Source organism: Grus americana, chromosome Z, assembly GCF_028858705.1.
Source record: "Grus americana isolate bGruAme1 chromosome Z, bGruAme1.mat, whole genome shotgun sequence".
Lineage (NCBI taxonomy): Eukaryota > Metazoa > Chordata > Aves > Gruiformes > Gruidae > Grus > Grus americana.
This window is the reverse complement of record NC_072891.1, coordinates 4,780,656-4,799,550: the sequence shown is the minus strand read 5'-3', so window position 1 is coordinate 4,799,550 and position 18,895 is coordinate 4,780,656. Positions and strand designations below refer to the sequence as shown.

Here is an 18,895-nt window from a genome sequence, read left to right as displayed (position 1 = left end):
TTTCCAAAACCCAGAGTGTCATTTTGTAACTCCTTACAACATGACTGCATCACAGCACCTACAGAAGCTTCATAAAATGAACAGCAGCTCTTCTTTTTTCACACAAGTTATACAAAATGCCTCACATAATGAATTAGTCTTGGCCATCTCTGGAATACTATTGGGGGTATTCTACCTGTGCAAAAAACACTTCCGACTTAATCATTCTGCAAGTGAGGAAGAAGTCACATCCCGTGCCCTTGCTAGCAAAGGATTATTCTTCTTGTAAGACAAACAGGTATGAACCTTTCAAAAAATTACCTCTTTGCCTATAAGTTGTTCCTCCTTTGCCAACAGGACCATCATATACAGCAAACAGACAATCATGTTGTGAGTCTGAGGATGAGGATTGGGATTCCAGGCATCAGAGAGGACGCTGACCCAGTTTATTTCACATAAAACATAACCCAAGAATAAGAAACAACTCTTGGGGCTGCCTCTTTCAATCTAGGAAGGAGAAGAGACAGGCACATTAAACAATTTAACTTTTCAGTTCTGTAGCCAACTATAAACCCACAGCAGCATTTTAGGCCAGCAGAGGAGCAGACAGATGCCACTTGTCCATCATTTTGCACCCCCACCAGAAGAGTTGTACATATAGCTTTCTAAGCCTCTCCATCAACCATTACAGAATACCAAGCTACTGCAAACCACAAAGAAATGATCTATTACAAACTCTTAGCTGCATGATTGCATCCATTTCTCTTCACTCTAAGAGAAACTAAGAAACTCTGAGCCTATTCAGAACTGCATGGAGAAGTCATCCCAAACAAATAAGCAGTAAATCCTGGAGCATTTCCACACCTATCTGCAGCTTTATGTTGTCTCAGACAACCTGGAAGTGAGAACAACATGGCAATAGTAAAATATATTAACTCAAACTAAATACGTATTATATATATGTAATAATTGATATAGTCAGATAGAGCAATGACAGATTACAAAGACTGCCAGCTTTACAGCTCCCCACAACTTTGTCTAAGACTCAATAGCACTCCTTCACAAAAATCAATCACAAAATGGGTATTTGTGAGTGCTACAAACAAAACTTAAAAAGCTTACTTGCTGAAAGAACTGTCTCCAGCTCTCTAGTCATTTTCAGGGGCAATACTGATTATGAACTTAATTCAACAGATGCTGTGTACTCACTTTAAAGAACTCTTCCATAAGCATCTGGTCTGGATGCATTTCCTTCCATGGAAGCCTTCTGAACTCAGTATGGAAAGAATAGAGAATAAACTCTGGCATTTTGGGGGCTGTGCAACATTCACAGTAATGCATTAGATGTAACCAGAGAGCCCCATGGTGGCTTGGCAACAGCTTATCTAGATTCAAAGAAAATAGTCAAGTTAACTACAGCAAAAAATTTAGGGAAAGCTTGATTACAGAAGGAAGTTCAAGTTGGAAGATGAAAAACCATAAATGCAAGTTACACTAAAATACATTCGTCAAAAGAAGAAAACGCACACTAAGCTTTTATTTTTTTTTTCTCCAAATCAACAAACGAGGAATCTTATGATTTCATGCCCTTCCCTCATGTTTTGAACAGTTGCTGGACAATCATCTGAAGTTATAAAATACTCCTTCCATGTAGAACTTCCTTGCTTTTTTATGTTGGGTTGTTTTGTTGTTTTTTCTTAAGAATACCTTACATATCTCAAATTTTATAAAACACACAATAATATGTTATTTTCCATTATTTGTTTCTACAAGATAAGTTTGAATCTAAAAGTTCCTAACAAACAAAATCCCCTCATGTCCCACATCTCAATCAAAAATCTTTTTTTGGTCTGATAGTGCCACTACATTATAACAGTGTGGACTTCACCCACCTTTAAAGCTCTCATGCAAAAGCTTGATGCAGTCAGTAAACAAGCAGACCACGCTGGATGCTACAGGAGTGTCACTCTCTAACCAAGGGTAGCAGGGCTGGTTGCTTAAAAGATGATGTGAAGCAACACAAATTTCAGTGCTGAGTTACAAGACCATGAACAGATCATAAGCACTTAAACAATTTAAATATTCTAAAGCATAGTAAATCAATATAGTAGGTAATACATAGTAAATCAATACAGTAGCCATCAGTAGTCATTTGTTCAAATTCAGCTCTTTAGAACTGCCTGATTCTTCCTTAGCAGAGGTACATATTTTCATGTCACACTGAAGGTCCATGATACCACTGAGAAAGCAGAGATTACTTGTTTGGTATTTTATAACTGAATTAAATACCAAAACATAGGAACTTCTGAATGAGAGCACATACCATCATTAAAAGGTTGGCAGTCAACCTTCTAATTAAATGTTGGAGATGCACTCACAGCTCAAAAAGCTTTTGGCTTTCGAAGAAAGTCAAATTTAAGGGTATAACATTACAAGTAACTCTCCATATGAGGACAGAGGTACACAAGACAGTGAATCATTATAGGACTGATTTAGCCCAAGGTTTCTTTACATAACACTGGCATTTGGGGTTGTATTTGTTTAGCTTCGTTCTTTTTTAAACTAAGGAGTTATCAGTATTACGGAAGCTTTAAAAAAAAAAAAAAAAAGGAATTTAAATCTTAAATTCGAGTGTTTCCAGAACTAAGTGCAATTCATATTTTTCTCATTTCTGCCTCCTGATCAAAGCTGGGTTATATTTTTGTATCTAAAACAATAACTCAAGTCTTGGAAAATTTGACTGTAACTTATGAATTAGTTCTGTAATTGTTAAGGATAGGACATGAATCGCAGCTATTTAATGGAAGGTCACAATACAATCATGAATTAGAAAAAAAAATCAGATTAAACCTTATAAGAATGGCTTTCATTGTTTAAGTCCTTACTTGAGCAAAAACTCATTTAATTTTAAAATGCAATATGTACCTTGCATCTTCCTTTTCCAAGACCAGTATCCATGGTTTAAAGAGTCCAGCAATGACTGAATACAAGGACTGTAGTGCTACAAGAATATAAAACATAGAAATCGCTTTTCTACTGCTCAACTCAGCAAAAGTGAACATACTACACTTTTACAAACTTGAATACAATGTCCTTTGCTTATTCCAACATTTAATCAGTTCTTCCTGGTCAAACAAAAATTTAAAATACAATATGCTGATTAGTAACTCTGGTTAACAGTATCATTGTTTTAATAACAATCATAAGCATTTTGCATTGCTTAGATGTTTTATTAATATCACTTTAATACATCTGAAATTGTGGGGGTAATGATGATTCACCTTTAAATGTGCATACACTAAAATAAAAGGTGTTTTGGTAACTTTCTCCAAATCAAAATCACCACAATGAAATTCAGTAGTTCCTCATTCCCAAACCTCTGCTCAGTGCAAAACACTGCATTTTTCTTTGAAGAATGTATGATCTCTTCATAAAATAATTTTAAAGCAAGCTCAAATATAAACAAGCTTCCTCTAACAAGCAGAAAGCCCCACGCGGCCATGAAGTAACATCAACATCTCCCATTTTACATAGAGTAAGAAAATTTTACTGTATATTTAAATGGTCTTTAACAGATGAAATTAGAGAAATTGAGTGCCTGTTCATAAGTAATTTGCTTTTAAGACAGATTACCTGCTAGAATTCTGTTACTGCCAACAGGCTCTTGGCCTAAATTGGCAGCTTCGGTGTCAATAAGTCGTTTAATAAGATACTCCAGAAATTTATTCACTTCAGCCACATAAGGACTCCATTTTGAAAACAGGCCAAAAGTCCTGAAGTCCATCGAAGACAGTCGGAGTTTGCAGAAAGATGTGGAAAGCCATTCTATTGTCTCTCTAACCTGTAAAAAAGGAAACTATTAATCAGCTACAAAAAGACTTCACAACAGTGTTATTTGTCACTGGTGGGCATCTGTTTCAGCTGAAAAACATAATAAATCAAGCAAAGAAGCACCCACCTGTTCTGCAGAGAGGAGAGTTTTTGCAGCATCCTGCAATACAGGACTTTCAGTAGAATCACTTTTCTTGAAGCTTCCCTGTTCAGTCACTGGTGAACCACATCCCAAGGCTTTAAGTGATGCCTTCCAACAGTCAGGGCTTAAAAGCTGCTCTGATGAGCCTTAGGAGAGAGAGGGAATGCATTTATGAAAATCAGGTAAAAGATATTAGCCCCTTTCTCAATGAGTCAGAAAAGGTTAAAATTAGAGCTCCCTACTGTATAAAAAAAATTAGGTAAGGTGTAAGTTTGAAAGCCTCAACTTTAAGGGTGAAAGATATCTCTAATTTCCAAACACAAGTAATTTAACATTCCCTTTTGGTATCTACACGGTCTTGTCTTAGAGAGTTTCCCAGGCTACAAACACATATTAAGAGTTCGTTGCTGCCTCAGTACATATGGCTTGACAAAAAATAAGTACTTTAGTTCTCATTTTAGAGGCAGATCAGATTGTACGTAGCATATAATGTCAACCAGGACATTTTCAGCAGATTTCAGTATCAGTCCTAGGTCTCCATAATTCCAATTCTCAGTTTGACATTGAAGGATGCTCAAGAACAAGGATGCTGCACTGCAGACTGTGGCATAATTATAATTAATAAGTGCTTGCATTAAAAGAAACCTCTCCTGTAATATGGGTTGAAAATCTGTTGCCACTGATGCATGTACTTTGATCTGCAGAAGAATGTTTCTTTCTAGTAGAGCTAAAATACATCTAATAAAAACACAGCATGTGCATAAAAGTCTATATAGAAACCTAAGAAAATTTAAATCATCACGTGTTTGTTGCTATTTAACTCTACCGCATGCAGTTCGTATTTTTAAGCCAGCAGAGTTCTGTATGAAAAGCTTTGTATGCATCGATTCAGATACTCACTTTGCACAAACAATCTTAGGAAGTCACTATAGTGATCAGGGAACTGATACTGGAGAAGGTTACTCCAGTGCTTGCAGAAGATATTAAATGGCATCAAAATATCTTCTTCAGGTTCAAGGCCGCATGCATTGAGAGCCAAGTGAATAGACTCCAGAAGCTTGGTACGTTCAGATAGAGGTGGCTTAGCAATGCCTAACCACTGTGTCAGGTCAAACTAGAACAGAGGACAGGAAGCATTTGTAAGTAGAAGTTTAACAGTCACAACACCTTTAGGAGAAGGAAGGGATTGTCAGGCGAAAAAAAAATTCTGAAGTTTTTAAATATTTAAGAAAAACCTAATGAATTTGCACCTCATTAATCCTAACTTAAAACCAAGGTAACACTCTCCAAAGGTTATGATTTCGCATATTGCGGAAGTCCCTGAATTTATGAAACAACCCTTGGCAAGGTTCTCAGATTCACAGAGACACACATGAATTTCCACACTTCAGTACTACTGCTAAAGAAACACAAGCATTAGACTGGGCCAGTCTCCACAGTTGATACATTTTCAGGTGGAGGTGCAAAGCACCTCTAGGCCATCTGCTCAGACCTAGATCAGCAGGAACCATGCTGATCATTGCCACTAAGGACAGCTTAGAGTCATGTCCGAAACAGACTGCCAGCTATTTACAGTTGTTGAACGCTGTCTCTGTGTAATAAAGAGAATCAGAGTATTACCAAAGCTTAAGTATAATAGTAATTTCTCCACTGACAATACACACAAACAGTATCATGCAGCCCTGAAACAAGAGACATGGAAATCACTTGCTCTTACCTAACTCTGTGTTTTAAGATACATAGGGAGGACTGGGCGCTAAACAGAGAAGGAAAATTCAGACCCTTCCAATTTTTTAGTTGCTTTTATTTTTAAGATGCCTGGGACTCACTGGCTATTTTGATGAATGTCTGTGCAGAGATATCAGGCAGAAGAAGCCATCAAGAACCTGCTTTAATTTCAAGAGTGAGAGTGCACTGAGAAGTAAGCCCTAGAAGCACATACTGATACTATTTGGGCTAGGAAAGGACAGTTTAAGCCTCCTATTTGCTTTTGCCTTCAACTCCTCTTGAGCATAAACACAACACATACCATTCAGGATGAGCAACATAGATCTACAGAATCTCTCAATGTTAAACTATCAGATTTGGATCTCCTTCTTCCTTAGCCTACAGTCACAGTCTTTAGGGAAAGAACACTCACAAAAGCAACCCACAAACCAGACACAGTATTCACATGTGCTTTACCTTTGTCAGCAGCATGAAGACAACATCACTGTTATCCTCACTCAGAAAGGCCACGACGTTTTCATATAAAGTCACAAATTCATTGGGAGAGGCAACAGGAGTGAAGTAAGGAGAAAGGAGAGTACAGAGCCTTCGATTCTGCAGGATTGTCTGGAGGAGACATTTGCACTCTGACTTGGTCCCGCTGATGAACACCTGAGGAAATTGGGAATGGTGAGAAAAATAGCCCAGTATGAACCAATTGGAAAATACACCTCTTAAAGCTTTCTGTCAAGACAAGCATAATTTTGGTCCTTTTATAGAAAGGAAAGTTTTCTCAAAAAAACAACAGACTGTATGAGATCAGTATCAACTAAATACTGCTGTTCCACAAGATATAATGTAAAACAAACATGCTTCACTAGCACACTTGAGAACACCACTTGTGACCACACGTGTTGTCTAAAATTACTTACAAATACAGTTTTTCTAATGGGATAGCAAAAGTAAACTAATCTAGATTTCAGCAGCCCTGCCTGGTATTAGGAAAAAATTTAAACAGAACTATGGCTATGACGAGCTTTTCTGCACTGCAGCTATTACAGGCTGTACATGGAAACAAGCTGTATCTAAGAGAGGAAAATAAATACCTGGACCTAAAGTAGCATTTTCTCAGAGCACCTACATAATGTGTTCCCCACAGCAAACATTACCAACAACAACAAGCACTTATGTTCTCTACCAGCAAACTTCTGGCTGACTGTCTACACAAAGAATACTGCAAAACTGTAGAAGAGAGGCATCTAAATACAGAGACTGGCAAGGTATACATCAGCTGGAAAGTGACTGGTAACAGCAAAGTATCACAGAATCACAGACTTGTTTGGGTTGGAAGGGACCTCAAAGCCCATCTAGCTCCAACCCCCTGCCACGGGCAGGGACACCCTCCACTAGCCCAGGTTGCCCAAAGCCCCATCCAACCTGGCCTTGAACGCTGCCAGGGAGCCAGGGGCAGCCACAGCTTCTCTGGGCAACCTGTGCCAGTGTCTATGTGTCACATATAGCTAAAATATATGCCAAGAAACTCTCTTGTACACTGGAAGTACCCAAACTTTCTTTACCTGCCCAAAAATCCAGCCTACTTTAGCATTTAACTAACACAGGCAGCATTCATTAGCACTAAGCTAATATAATAATTTCAGAGCAACAGTTTTTATTTTGCTTATATAGAAGCTTAAAGTCTCCTAAAGACTGTGTATACTATACACTTAGTTGAAAGGAAAATGGGATGGAAGCTCAGAAGTTAATTTTCAGGCTTCTGAACGTTTTAGACACCCAATATCAGCCGGCAATTGGAATAAGCATTAGGCATCCAAAAATCAGACAATAAACTCACTTGGCCTAGAATCTCAATGCAGGACGTGAAGAATTGCCTTGTAGGAGGATTGCGTTGAGTTTCATCACACACATATTCCACTAATGTAAAAAACAAACTAATTCCGACTTTCTTAATTGCAGGCATAGGCTGCACCTTGTAGATATTTATTAAGGCCCTGCAAAAAAAAAAATAAATTCACATATGCAAAATAATCTGTGACAATAAAGAAAGGTTTCTGGCCAATATACAGCCTTGAGATGGTTATTTCTGGCTTACATGACAATCAAGCATGGTTTCACACAATCACAGCATATTTGTGTTTGGGAGGAAGGTTTGGACCGACACCCTTGCTGAAACAGGGCCACCTACAGCCAGTTGCCCATGACTATGTCCAGATGGCTTCTGAGTTTCTCCAAGGATGGAGACTCCACAACCTCTTTGGGCACTTGGGTCACCCATCACAGTAAAAAAGCATTTCCTGATGTTCAGAGGGACCCTCCTGTGTCTCAGTTTGTGCCCACTACCTCTTGTCCTGTCACTGGGCACCCTTGAAAAGAGCCTGGCTCCACCTTCTTTGCACCCTCACTTCAGGTACTTCTATACATTGAGTAGAACCCCATGAGCCTTCCATATCCAGGCTGAACAGTCCCAGGTTTAGCTCAAGTAATTTTGCTCCCTGAAATGGGTACCCTCCCAACCTTAGACAGTCTCCATAATCAGAGTCAGAAAGTGATCATCAAAAGATTTTTCACAGCATAGTTCCAACAGATTGTTTCTCCTTCAAATCTTGTATTTATCTTTCAGTACAAATGCAGTTCAGATAGCCTAAGAACATGACAGTTCACCTCATTTTACTTAGCAGGCTCAGCAATGAAAGAGTTAAAAAAGGTTCAAACTTTTCTTGTGTATTGCCCAGTAAATGTTTTATTGAGCTCAAATCCCCATCTTCACTGAGTCTGAATTAAAACATCTGAAGAACATGCAATGACACATATGTATATCCCAAGAACTAGCTCATCCACAGAATTTGTCAGATTAATGATAAAGAACGAACATGTAGAAATAGTAACCAAGTATTTTTACTTGTACAGTGAGTACACACTGTAGGAAATCCAACTTTGCTAAAAGAATCCCAGCAGAAATCTGGAAGATTGAGAAGAATGGTGTTGCAAAAACTGGACCTCTGGGATGAACTCTAAAAGGTCTTCAAAAGGAAGGCGGCCTTGGACAAATCCATTTATTCATTCCACAGAAAAAGTGGTAGTATACATCCCTCTTCCATTGCACAATTTTGTTTCACATATTGAAAAGCTGCTTCAAATCATAACTCTCTATTAAAGGACTAAGGCCTGCACTATAACGGGAAAAAACCTAGAGAGAGATACTAAAAACATACAGTTTAGCCTATGACTGAGACAGCTGTGGTACAGGTTGGCTACTTCCTAAAGCTTAACATAGCATCCCTGTCATCATTCAGCATGCTCTGGCAGGGTGAGAAGGGCTATTCTAATACACTGAACAGTAACTTGAAGTAGAAAACAATACTGTGTGCCCTGTTGAGGTTGAATGATCTTCTGACAATACAGAGTTATTCCTTTAGAGGTCTGTGTCAAACAGGTCTCAGGATTCCAGATCTGATATTGATCCAAGCTGATAAGCATTACAAAAACCACACAAACAAGCTCCACATTTTAACTCTAGCATACAGAAAAAGAAATATAAAACATCACTACCTAAAACAGTGTCTGAACAACCTACGTTATAAAATTTTCCACATGTACTGCTGCTTCCACAACACCCAGAGAAGGTGGCTTCGTAGCTTCTGCCTGCAGTTGTCTCACTTCTTTACGCAAAGCATGAAGCTGCTGGCTCACTGCTTCATTTTTATGTTTCCCTTCAAACTAAATGACAAAAAGACACATATTCATTTCAGAATAATATTTTTTTTGCTAAAACTCTTCTATATTGCACCTATTCGTAAAAATGAAGCAGAGCCCAGTAGAAGAACTCTGAATATAGACGATTTTCCCCTAAGAGTTTTGACCAGATTTAGTACTTCGTGCCCAAGCACACATCCTTGGTCACGTTCCCATTTAATTATCACACGCTAATATAATTCATGTCTTTTATGGAAGACTTTTAATCCACAGAAACTGAAACTTAAAGGGGATCACGAAATTCATACACCAAGCAACACAGGAATATTTCTATAAACATTTTCATGCTTCTATTCCTATCAGTGAGCATATTCCCACACTCCCACATTGGGAAGCAGTTCAGAATGGAAGTGACGATCAAAACAAACTTTATGCAACAACTTACTCAGCTGTTGATCTGCATCTCCTTTTGAGCATTACATATTAGCTATGTCAGGTAACTATTCTGTATGGGTTTATGTGATCAACTGCTACCATTCTTGTAATGATTCAGTCATTTCACTTTCACTATCCATGTCCAATAGCCCCAAAACAGAAGTGATGCCATGTCTCTAACCTGGATGGTCAGAAGAGCTGCTCCCTGGCAGCCTTTATTTGAAGTTCCCCGGCACTCCAAATGGAGAGTGATTTGCTCTTCCCGATTGACATACAGCTTAGGTACTGTGTCCAATATTTCACTATTGAGAGCAACATGTTGAGATTCCCAGAGAGCTGCAGTTCTGAAAAGCATTTATTAAAGTTACCAAAATCTTTACTGAAAATGGTAATACTAAGAAGTGATACGCAAGAGATAAGACTTAATTTAATGTGCTGTACAAAGACTCGTGATGCTTTCCTAAAAAATATAAAAGGTTATTAAATGAAACTGAGTTAAAATTTCAAAGTAATAGAACTTCAAAGTAATAAAGAAATAGGTCCATAAGAACAAAACTACTCAAGCCTGCGTAAGTTCTTTTTAATTATTCTGTATGACAACCTGGAAGGAAATTAAATAGATCACCCTCTGTAGGAAATGTAGTTTTCCAGCAGACAAAAAAAGCTGGACTGTGGGATGATTCAGTCAAAAGAAAAAAGCCCACCTAAAATTGCTGCTGGAATTGTTTAGACACATCCTCTCTTGGGCTTAGCAGGTTTTCTTTTGGTTTATAACATTGTTATTAAATGACTATATTGGGTGAGAACAGCTACAGATTCATCAGCTGTGTTTGAAAATATTTCAGGTGGATTCTCTTAGTAGGCATATGAGAAACAAAGTCTCTTTCACTCAAAGCTAATAGTCCCAGAAATCAGATTTCTCTCTTGGGGCCTCCAGTGCTTTGTATTACAGCTACTACATTAGTGCAAAAGGTTTAACTAACTTACTATCAACAAACCCAGGCTAAAGGGAGGCTTTATTTTAAGAAGTACGCCAAATGAGAAAAGAAAGTGTACAAGTTAGGCAGTAGCTGATGTAATCTCAGTCATTAGGTAAGACTTGTGCAGTCTTATCTCACTGGGGTGGAATAGTAACATGACAGCCAAGGGAAAAAAAAATACAAAACCCACAAAACCTGGGACAAGAAGCAGACGTGAAGTACTGACAAGTCTTGTGCCAACACCACAAATGAGGCTGCTGTAAAGGGTACCTGAAGACACTGCTTGACACACTAGTGATGCAGAAGGAACACAGCTATGTCTTACCTGGCATGTCGCTGCAAGATGTTAAGGTCCATGCGCATGAGCTGACTTGCTTCTTTCTGACTTACTAGACTGGCAGACGAAATAACTGGCACAGGAGCTTTCATCGTCTGGAGCGGAAGAAGGGGCTTGGGAGTATCAAACTTCTTCAAATTATTCATTATCCTCTCTTTGGCTAGAAAAGAAAGCAGAAGCAAGTTTTGTCAATACGAAAAGTTCAGGAGAAACTGAACAAAAACATTATTTTTTGCAAGAAACATTTTTAGCAGCAGACAAATGCTTCTCCAGATTCCTCTCTTAAAAAAAAATCATTTAACAAATCTTCTGATTTTTTGTTGACAAAGTTTATTTCACACAGCTGATTTTCATGACCAGCTCTATCACACAAACATCAGGATCTAAGGCCTCATAGCTCTCCTTGTTTCCCCCAGCCACTCCTACCTCCTACCTTTCCAATTTTCCTCTTATCACCCCATTTATTCCCCTCATCTGACAGAGGCTCCCAGAGCCAGTCTAAGCTGAATTCATCTTCCTTTCCCTACAATTCATCCTCACCTCTAGTCTTGTCAGCTCCAATTCCTCCCCAAAGCACAGCCTCTCTCCAGGTCAGCTCTCTCCTCCTGCTGATTCCCACTGCTTTGCCCAAGCAGTGGGCATTCACCTATGAAACTATTCCAGTTTCCTTCTATTCCCTCCCTCCTCTTTTTTAATCATCCCCACAAAAAAAATGCAATCTCATATCCTTAATATGCCTACCATGACTATTATCCCCTTCCGTGCTAGAACAACACTTTTACCATGCCAAAATTCCAGGAAAGGCATTGGGAACAGCTACACAAAAAAACTCCCAGAGACAGTCTTTCTGTTTTCAGTTACAGTGGTTTTAGCCTTTGCTTGCAGTTGTCTGTCTAAACTTTGGGAAAATTCAGCCTGTCCGCAGCATGTTCTGCATAGAGGAATCTTTGGGGAGCTCACCCACGAAGCTCTAGGCACAACATGACTTGCTGTTCTGTGATGCGGCAAACTTTAAGCCAAAAACATCGACGTTAGCCTCTCACATGAACATCTTAGTGAGAACACCATGAAAACTTCATACAAAATACCATACCCATAGAAAACAAACTGTATTAACATCTTTATTCACAGACATCATAATGTTCCTAAAGAAACTAGGGCTTCAACACATTAATAATTCTTTCTGGCCCAGTTTCATTAACAATATTCTTATCGCTCACCTGCTAAAGGGCTGGTGAAATCTGTTTGCCCTGCAGAAACACAGGTTGTATGTGATTCAAGCTGAACCTGCAGCCAAAGGTTTAGAGCTTCCTGAAACTCATGGTGTACAAGTTCAACATTGACATACTCCATCCACAAATCCTAAAGCACAAAAGAATTAAATTATCATTCCCATTTTGGTCTGTACCACATACTGTGCATCCATCGCAGTAACTGGGGAACTAAAATAAGTACATAAAACTAGACTAGTTTTAAGTCATAGGAAAAGTACTACTAGGGAAAAAAAAAATCTGTACTGAAGAAAAAGTCTGCAGAATTTTTATCACATATACAGATAAGCCACTGAAAATCATTCATGACTCTTAGAGAAGAAATCTAACAAGAACACATGGTATAATTTCTAACAAATAAGAGAGAAAGGGTACAAATTATTAAAACTCTGTTCCAAAAAAAAAAAAAAGGAACACAGAGGAAATCAAGATAGTCTAAAACATCATGGCATGATTAACTGAAATCAGGCTAAACCAGGCTTCATTTCCAGTAGTCACATACACTGGAGGAATAAAAAAAAAAAAAAAAAAGCAGGCATGAGGAAATGCTCTTTCAAAATTTCCCCTCTCACAGGGTTTTTAATTATACTAACTCTTTAGGCTTACTGGACAGAATAAAACACACTTCCCACTTGCTAACTTATATTTGAACCTGACATACTACAGTCTACCAACTTGAGCAGATTTTGGCTTCCAGTCTTTTGTCATTTAAAGTTCCAACTTCAGTAATTCTCTAAAATTATCTTAGAACATAAAAAGAATTGTAGAACACAATAAGGACTGTTATTCTTCTGAAGATATGCAAGAAATCTACTCATGAGTCCTTGCTCAACTGTAAAGGAAGACAGTTTGGGAGCATGGGATTTTCAGGAAAAAAATAGAGCTGTAAAGCTACCATACGTGCTGTACGTGTATTAAAAAGACCAGTGACACCAAGTCTCTCACTACTTTAGAGGATCCACTGTAACAAGTGAATTGAATTTTGGCTCCCAGATTGCCAATGTCATCGGCACTTCACCTGTTGATTCTGCATGACTTTAGCAAGTCTATGTGCATCATATTGCTTTGGTAAAGAAGGAATGTACGTGTCTCCTTTCTGGAAACTCTCTTCTTCCAACCACAAAACAAAAACATTACAAAGCCTGAGAAGAAAAACAAAAAAGAAAAGAATAAATCAACGTGAACTATAATTGTATGCATAGCACGTATTACACAGCAGTCTCATTCTGTGGTTTAGAGCTAAGGCAACAAATCATGCTACAAGGTGACATGGCTCAAAACATAGATGTTGTGACTAGCTTACTATGTGTCAGTTTAAAGACCAGCAGTAGAAAGAAGCTATTTAGGAAATATATGAAGGGCAGTAACCAGGAATAACAGGACAAATTTTGAAAAGGAAAACGTTTCTGCAAATTAGCAAACATGACCCAGGACTGGAAGCATCTCTTATGTCACGGAATCACACTGACAACTTCATTCAAAAGACCAAAGAATTAAAAAAAAAAAAAAAAAAAAAAAAAAAAAAAAAAAAAGAGTATATCCAAGCAAGTTCGGCCTCTCACCCCATGACTTCCTTAGAGTGCCTGCTCCAGAAGCTCACACCTGAGTTACATATTTTTAACCTGTCACACAAATTCATGGCTCATTTACTCCCATTTCCTCCTCTGCTAACACTGTACTTTAACATAAATACACTTCTTTCTTCAACTGGCATCACTCTACTTAAGGGTACCCTTTTTATAATCGTACCGTCCAAGCTTTCCTGATTAAATACAAAGGAGAACTATAATACCATTAAATCTTTACACTGTGGTATTAAATATCACTAGCAAACTCCTGTTTTCTGTATCAGTGTCATTGGTGAAAAAATGGAAGCAGTCTAGTTCCAAGAGTCAACTCTGATGAACTCTACCACTGTTTTCCCTCCTGTCTAGGTGGTCTTGAACTTCCTGAGTGTAAGATTTACTTGGCTGTAGAGCAGTCTGGTTTTATGTTGGAGTGGGGAGCTCCTTTGAAATGGAAGTCTGAAAACATTAATCAAGTTACAGCCAGTGAACATCTCTGGATTATTTTTTACAAATTACCAAGGAGGATTTATGATCTACCTTGTCTGTACCGTATACACACAAAGTAGCATTTTACATTTATAGCTAGTGATGTACATATCGGTAGCAGGTAGGTCTAAACAAGTATTTTACCAGCATGGGGTTACCATTAATTAAAAATCAAAGCTCTCCCGTAAGGGGAGCAACAACTCTATCAAAAATCTTTTATTTTTAGTAGTAAAATCAGCTCCCCCTCAATCAAAACAAGTTTTATCAACAGAAGAACATATTTGACCACAACTATGCATGTAACAAGTGCCTGCGGTACATCTAGGTGAGCCAAGGGTCATGTCCCTTCATGTCTCCCACAGCTAAGACTGGGCTCTAGTAGTTGCTCAGGTGGTTGCTTTGAGTAAGATTGAACTGTGCAGGCTTTATTTACCTGACAAGTTCCTTATGCAGTTCTGGTGAGGTCAGGTAATCCGGCGTGCAGCTCGCCTTCTCTGGTGATCTGTCTCTGCCCTCTGCAGGGCTCTCCACTCTTAGTGCTTTACTGGCAGCATGGTGGAAGTCTGCTACCTCTATTAAGCGCTGCTTCATTTCATTTAGTAAGTTAACATGAGCTGCACTCTGGAAAAAACGTCTTCCAATACAGCCATCTACAGGTAATCTAAAAAAATGAACAAAAAAGCACAACAAAGTCTTGTAAGTGTCGAATCAGCATCTCTGCAAATAAACTGACCCTTTAGAGAAGTTGCTGTTACCCACTGCTTTCAGGTGCGGTCTTAGTGCGAGGAACTTAATCCCACTTGCAGTGCAAACTTAATAGTGCTTGCTAATCTGCTAGAGCCCTTGCGATCAGACTCACCCATATTGTGGCCCTGGTCGGTGAAGGTAAAGGAGGAAGAATTTCTGCCAGATTAGCGGCATCAGAGGATGATCAGCAGGTGTAGCAAGGGCCTGGTGAGCCCAGCGGTAAATCATGAGCCTCTGAAGGGAAGGTACGATGGGCAGCTTCAGCTGGGTCTGTGCTTTCTGCAAAAAGAACATTTTCAGACAAGTGTTCTGCTGCGGTTCCCTGTAACAGGCTGTCACAGGTTAACAGATTAACACAGCATGAAAACTCAGCAACTGTGGAGGAGAAAACTCTGGAAAAATTCACACATCTGTTACCGGTCTTAGGGGAAGAGCTGCCCAGCTCACAATGATGTTGGACAGCTGTTACAGAGCAGTGCTACACCTCTGATGTTTAAAAAAATTAGCATGATGGCTCTGTGATGCAAGGCCAACATATGGGCCATTGCTGTTAATTACAGTTAATTGCTGCTCTTCCTCACAGAGGTAGATGTTCCTGACTTAGGCTTCCCAGAGACCGGTGATGTTCGAGAACAAAGCAGCAATAGTGAAGTATACAGCACGCTCCAACCAGTAAAAACAACAGTCTTAAGCCATGTGACGACACAGAAACCTACAGCATGCTATGTTCAGCTTTTTCCAGACTACGTTCCCATGCGGCCCTATTGAAAACCTAAAATGCCAAGTAAAACTAATGTCAAGAAAGAATACAGAAGGAAAAAAAAAATTTCTCTTTGCAAAAGCAGAACAAAGGCAAAGCAACCTATGAGCAGAAGCACTCCGTATTAACAACATGGAGCGCTACTCCACGGACCCACTACACCATTAAAAAGTCACACACCAAGCTTCCACGGACTGTGCCTGAAGCAGGGGAGTGGGAGGCTTTTCTGAGTTCCCACGTCTCAGTGCAGACCCCGGCACTACCCCATCACCCATACTAGACGTCGGGAACCCTTAGCACCCTTTTCCACACACTCCCCACATACTATCTCACTGTTTTCCAGGTAAATTGAGACAAGCAAGTCAAGGGAAAAATGTTCTCCAGACTAGTCTCCAAGGATGCAAGACATGTACCAGTCTGGAACACAGACAGACTTATTTTCATATATATTCACAGAGATAGAGAAAATAACCTATCTTCACAGAGCTTCTAGCCTACCTTGTTCATTAAAACACACTGAAACAGTTGAGAAGAAGGATATGCCAAAGGCTGTACTTTGAGACTGGACAGCTTTGGTTTCCACTTGCTTCGTTCCAGAATTTCTAACTGAATTTAGGCAAAGAACCTGGAAAATGCTGCAACATGGCTTAAAGCATGCCTAAAGCGCCTTGTTAAGGGAGAGACCTAAATGGTTCTGAAAGCTTTGGAAAATAATTCAGCAAATACAGAGAAAAGTAAAGCCCAGACTTCTGCAAAATTCAGATCATCTGAGAAATGCTCTTTGATACAAAGACACACTTTCCCACTTGTAAAATAAAGAGTATCTGCACTCCCCTATTTTGGTACAGAATAAATCCACTGAAGACAGTGAAGCATTCAGATGACCCAGAAAATCACACAAAAGCATTAATTAGTGACTGAAGTTTTCTGTAAGTAATGGTATATTAAAAAACAGATATTTGAATGGTAGTTTTTAAACGTTCAATTCAAAATGTAACAGAAAATTTCCCTGAGGAAATTTTTCTCCTGGAAATCCAATCATATAAAGCTTTAGTTATACTTTTGCCTTGGTAAGAAAAAGCACAAGATAAAAACTAAATACAAGAGAACACTTTTCTCTGGTAGTTCTCTCCAATTAAAGCAGATGAACAGTTCTCTCACCTTCAAAGCTTGATCAGGAGTTAAAGCATTAATAACCAACTCTCCCTCCACAACTCTGCGAAGCTGCGAGTCTTCCTCAAATATTGACTCCATATTTAACACTATCCATGAAAACCAGACCTGCACAACACAGTAACAGAAACATTGATGACAAAATGGCAGGGGCATGATGGCAAAGCTTGTTTTTTCTTCAGAGGAGCACGTCTTTGCCAGATTCTCATTGCAGAGTTGCAAAAGCAGTGTCATATCACAAAAGTAAAATGAGAACCAGTTTCCTCTTTATCTACATTCGAACATCCTCTTTGTATTCTGTACAACGTTGGAAAATAAGGGGAAAACCAGGGACAACTGGCAGAATTATCCAGAGAGTTCTGGAAGAAACGACCTACTCAAACCCTGTAAAACAGGATCTCCTCTCTCCCACTTCTACTACACATCTCCAGTTGGGGTATTGCAGGTTTTTTTTTTTCTTTTTGCTCGAATGAGGAACTTGCTTATCAGAGAAAAAGCAACTATATTCAAAACATTTATCAGAAAAATACTGATCTAAGAAGAGAGTCAGGCTTTGCATATTTTCTCTCATTAAACATACTGAGAACAACTGAAGATCAAAAGAATAAAATACTAATAAATCCTATTATATGAATTCTTGGACACAGATCAGACAAACTTTGTCTGTGCAAAACATCCATGTTCCCTTTAGCGTAAGGAACCCACAGCGTTCTCTTAGGCTAAATAAGGATTCTATCACAAGAAAACTCACAAACACGGGGACAGGAAAAAAGGGAATGAGAGAAGAATCTGCAAAAACAGGAAAAAACCTAAATACCTGCATATTGCTCATGCCAGGGTTGTTCATATAACATCATCATACCACTTACCTGAGAGGAATTTGCATTGCCCTCAACGAAGGAAGGTGTCACATTGCCTGCCACAATCCAACTAACAAGTGAAGACAGTAGACCTTTGTCACAGTGATAGCCCAAAGCATTCTGCATGGAAACAGAAAACATTTGGGTTGGGTTTTTTTTGTAAGCAGCCTAAAAGATGATTTACAAGCTCCAGGTATGTCACACTGCCTTCCATCCAGGTTCCTTTCTGCCTCACATTGCTACTACCCAAACTTAGCTCAATCAGCTACCACTGAAATGCCTCATTGTGCTTCATTATTTTTTTTTCAGTGAAAAGATCCTGTTACAGTGACAGCTTGTTTTCAGAAGAGGATGCTCTACTTTTGTTCTAAATATACTATTAAACATTTGAAATGCAAAGACCAAATGAAAATACTATGCTAGAACTCATGAATGAGACCTGTGTTTCAAATAGGTTTTAATTCTTCTTATTATTCAAGTATCAGATATTTCACTAATCAATCTACTCAGAAACAAACCCAATAACATAACCCCAATACCACTCAAACATGACTGTTCTTATTACATTTCAGGAAAATACAGTCACATCAAAATTAGAACAAGCAACACATGAACTGACCATTTACTCAATGGCCACACCATCTACCACACCCATTTACCTTGTGTTGTTGGTAGAGCAGCTTTTGAACACAGTCCTCTTGACTGTACTGGAAAGCAGCTTTACACAAGTCATCCAGCAAGAAGAGTGTTGCCCGGTCCCTGTGCCACAGTTGCTGGCTGGTGAGGACCTGAATCCAGAACTCCAGTACCGCAGCCGGCCCCACTCCATTTGGCTGGTCACTTCGAAAAATGTGAGTCTGCCAAATTGAAGGGTAGAATTATCCTTTAATTGAAGCTGCAATCTCTTG

The 18,895-nt window shown here is 38.9% G+C and overlaps 1 protein-coding gene across 3 annotated transcripts in view; it reads right to left on the bottom strand.

The window, feature by feature from the left end:
* EPG5 (ectopic P-granules 5 autophagy tethering factor) overlaps nt 1-18,895 on the bottom strand; it is a 57,165-nt gene that overhangs the window by 12,716 nt on the left and 25,554 nt on the right. For all 3 annotated transcript variants that reach the window (XM_054811238.1, XM_054811239.1, XM_054811240.1), the window contains 19 exons: nt 18,647-18,844; nt 17,997-18,107; nt 17,116-17,235; nt 15,307-15,473; nt 14,881-15,108; nt 13,412-13,535; nt 12,343-12,484; nt 11,111-11,282; nt 9,987-10,149; nt 9,252-9,394; nt 7,512-7,668; nt 6,137-6,331; nt 4,853-5,066; nt 3,938-4,098; nt 3,613-3,820; nt 2,905-2,980; nt 1,872-1,975; nt 1,189-1,364; nt 301-486 (listed from right to left, as the gene is read on the bottom strand). In XM_054811238.1, the coding sequence (XP_054667213.1) occupies nt 301-486; nt 1,189-1,364; nt 1,872-1,975; nt 2,905-2,980; nt 3,613-3,820; nt 3,938-4,098; nt 4,853-5,066; nt 6,137-6,331; nt 7,512-7,668; nt 9,252-9,394; nt 9,987-10,149; nt 11,111-11,282; nt 12,343-12,484; nt 13,412-13,535; nt 14,881-15,108; nt 15,307-15,473; nt 17,116-17,235; nt 17,997-18,107; nt 18,647-18,844 (3,045 nt within the window). The remainder of the gene's footprint in view (nt 1-300; nt 487-1,188; nt 1,365-1,871; nt 1,976-2,904; nt 2,981-3,612; nt 3,821-3,937; nt 4,099-4,852; nt 5,067-6,136; nt 6,332-7,511; nt 7,669-9,251; nt 9,395-9,986; nt 10,150-11,110; nt 11,283-12,342; nt 12,485-13,411; nt 13,536-14,880; nt 15,109-15,306; nt 15,474-17,115; nt 17,236-17,996; nt 18,108-18,646; nt 18,845-18,895) is intronic.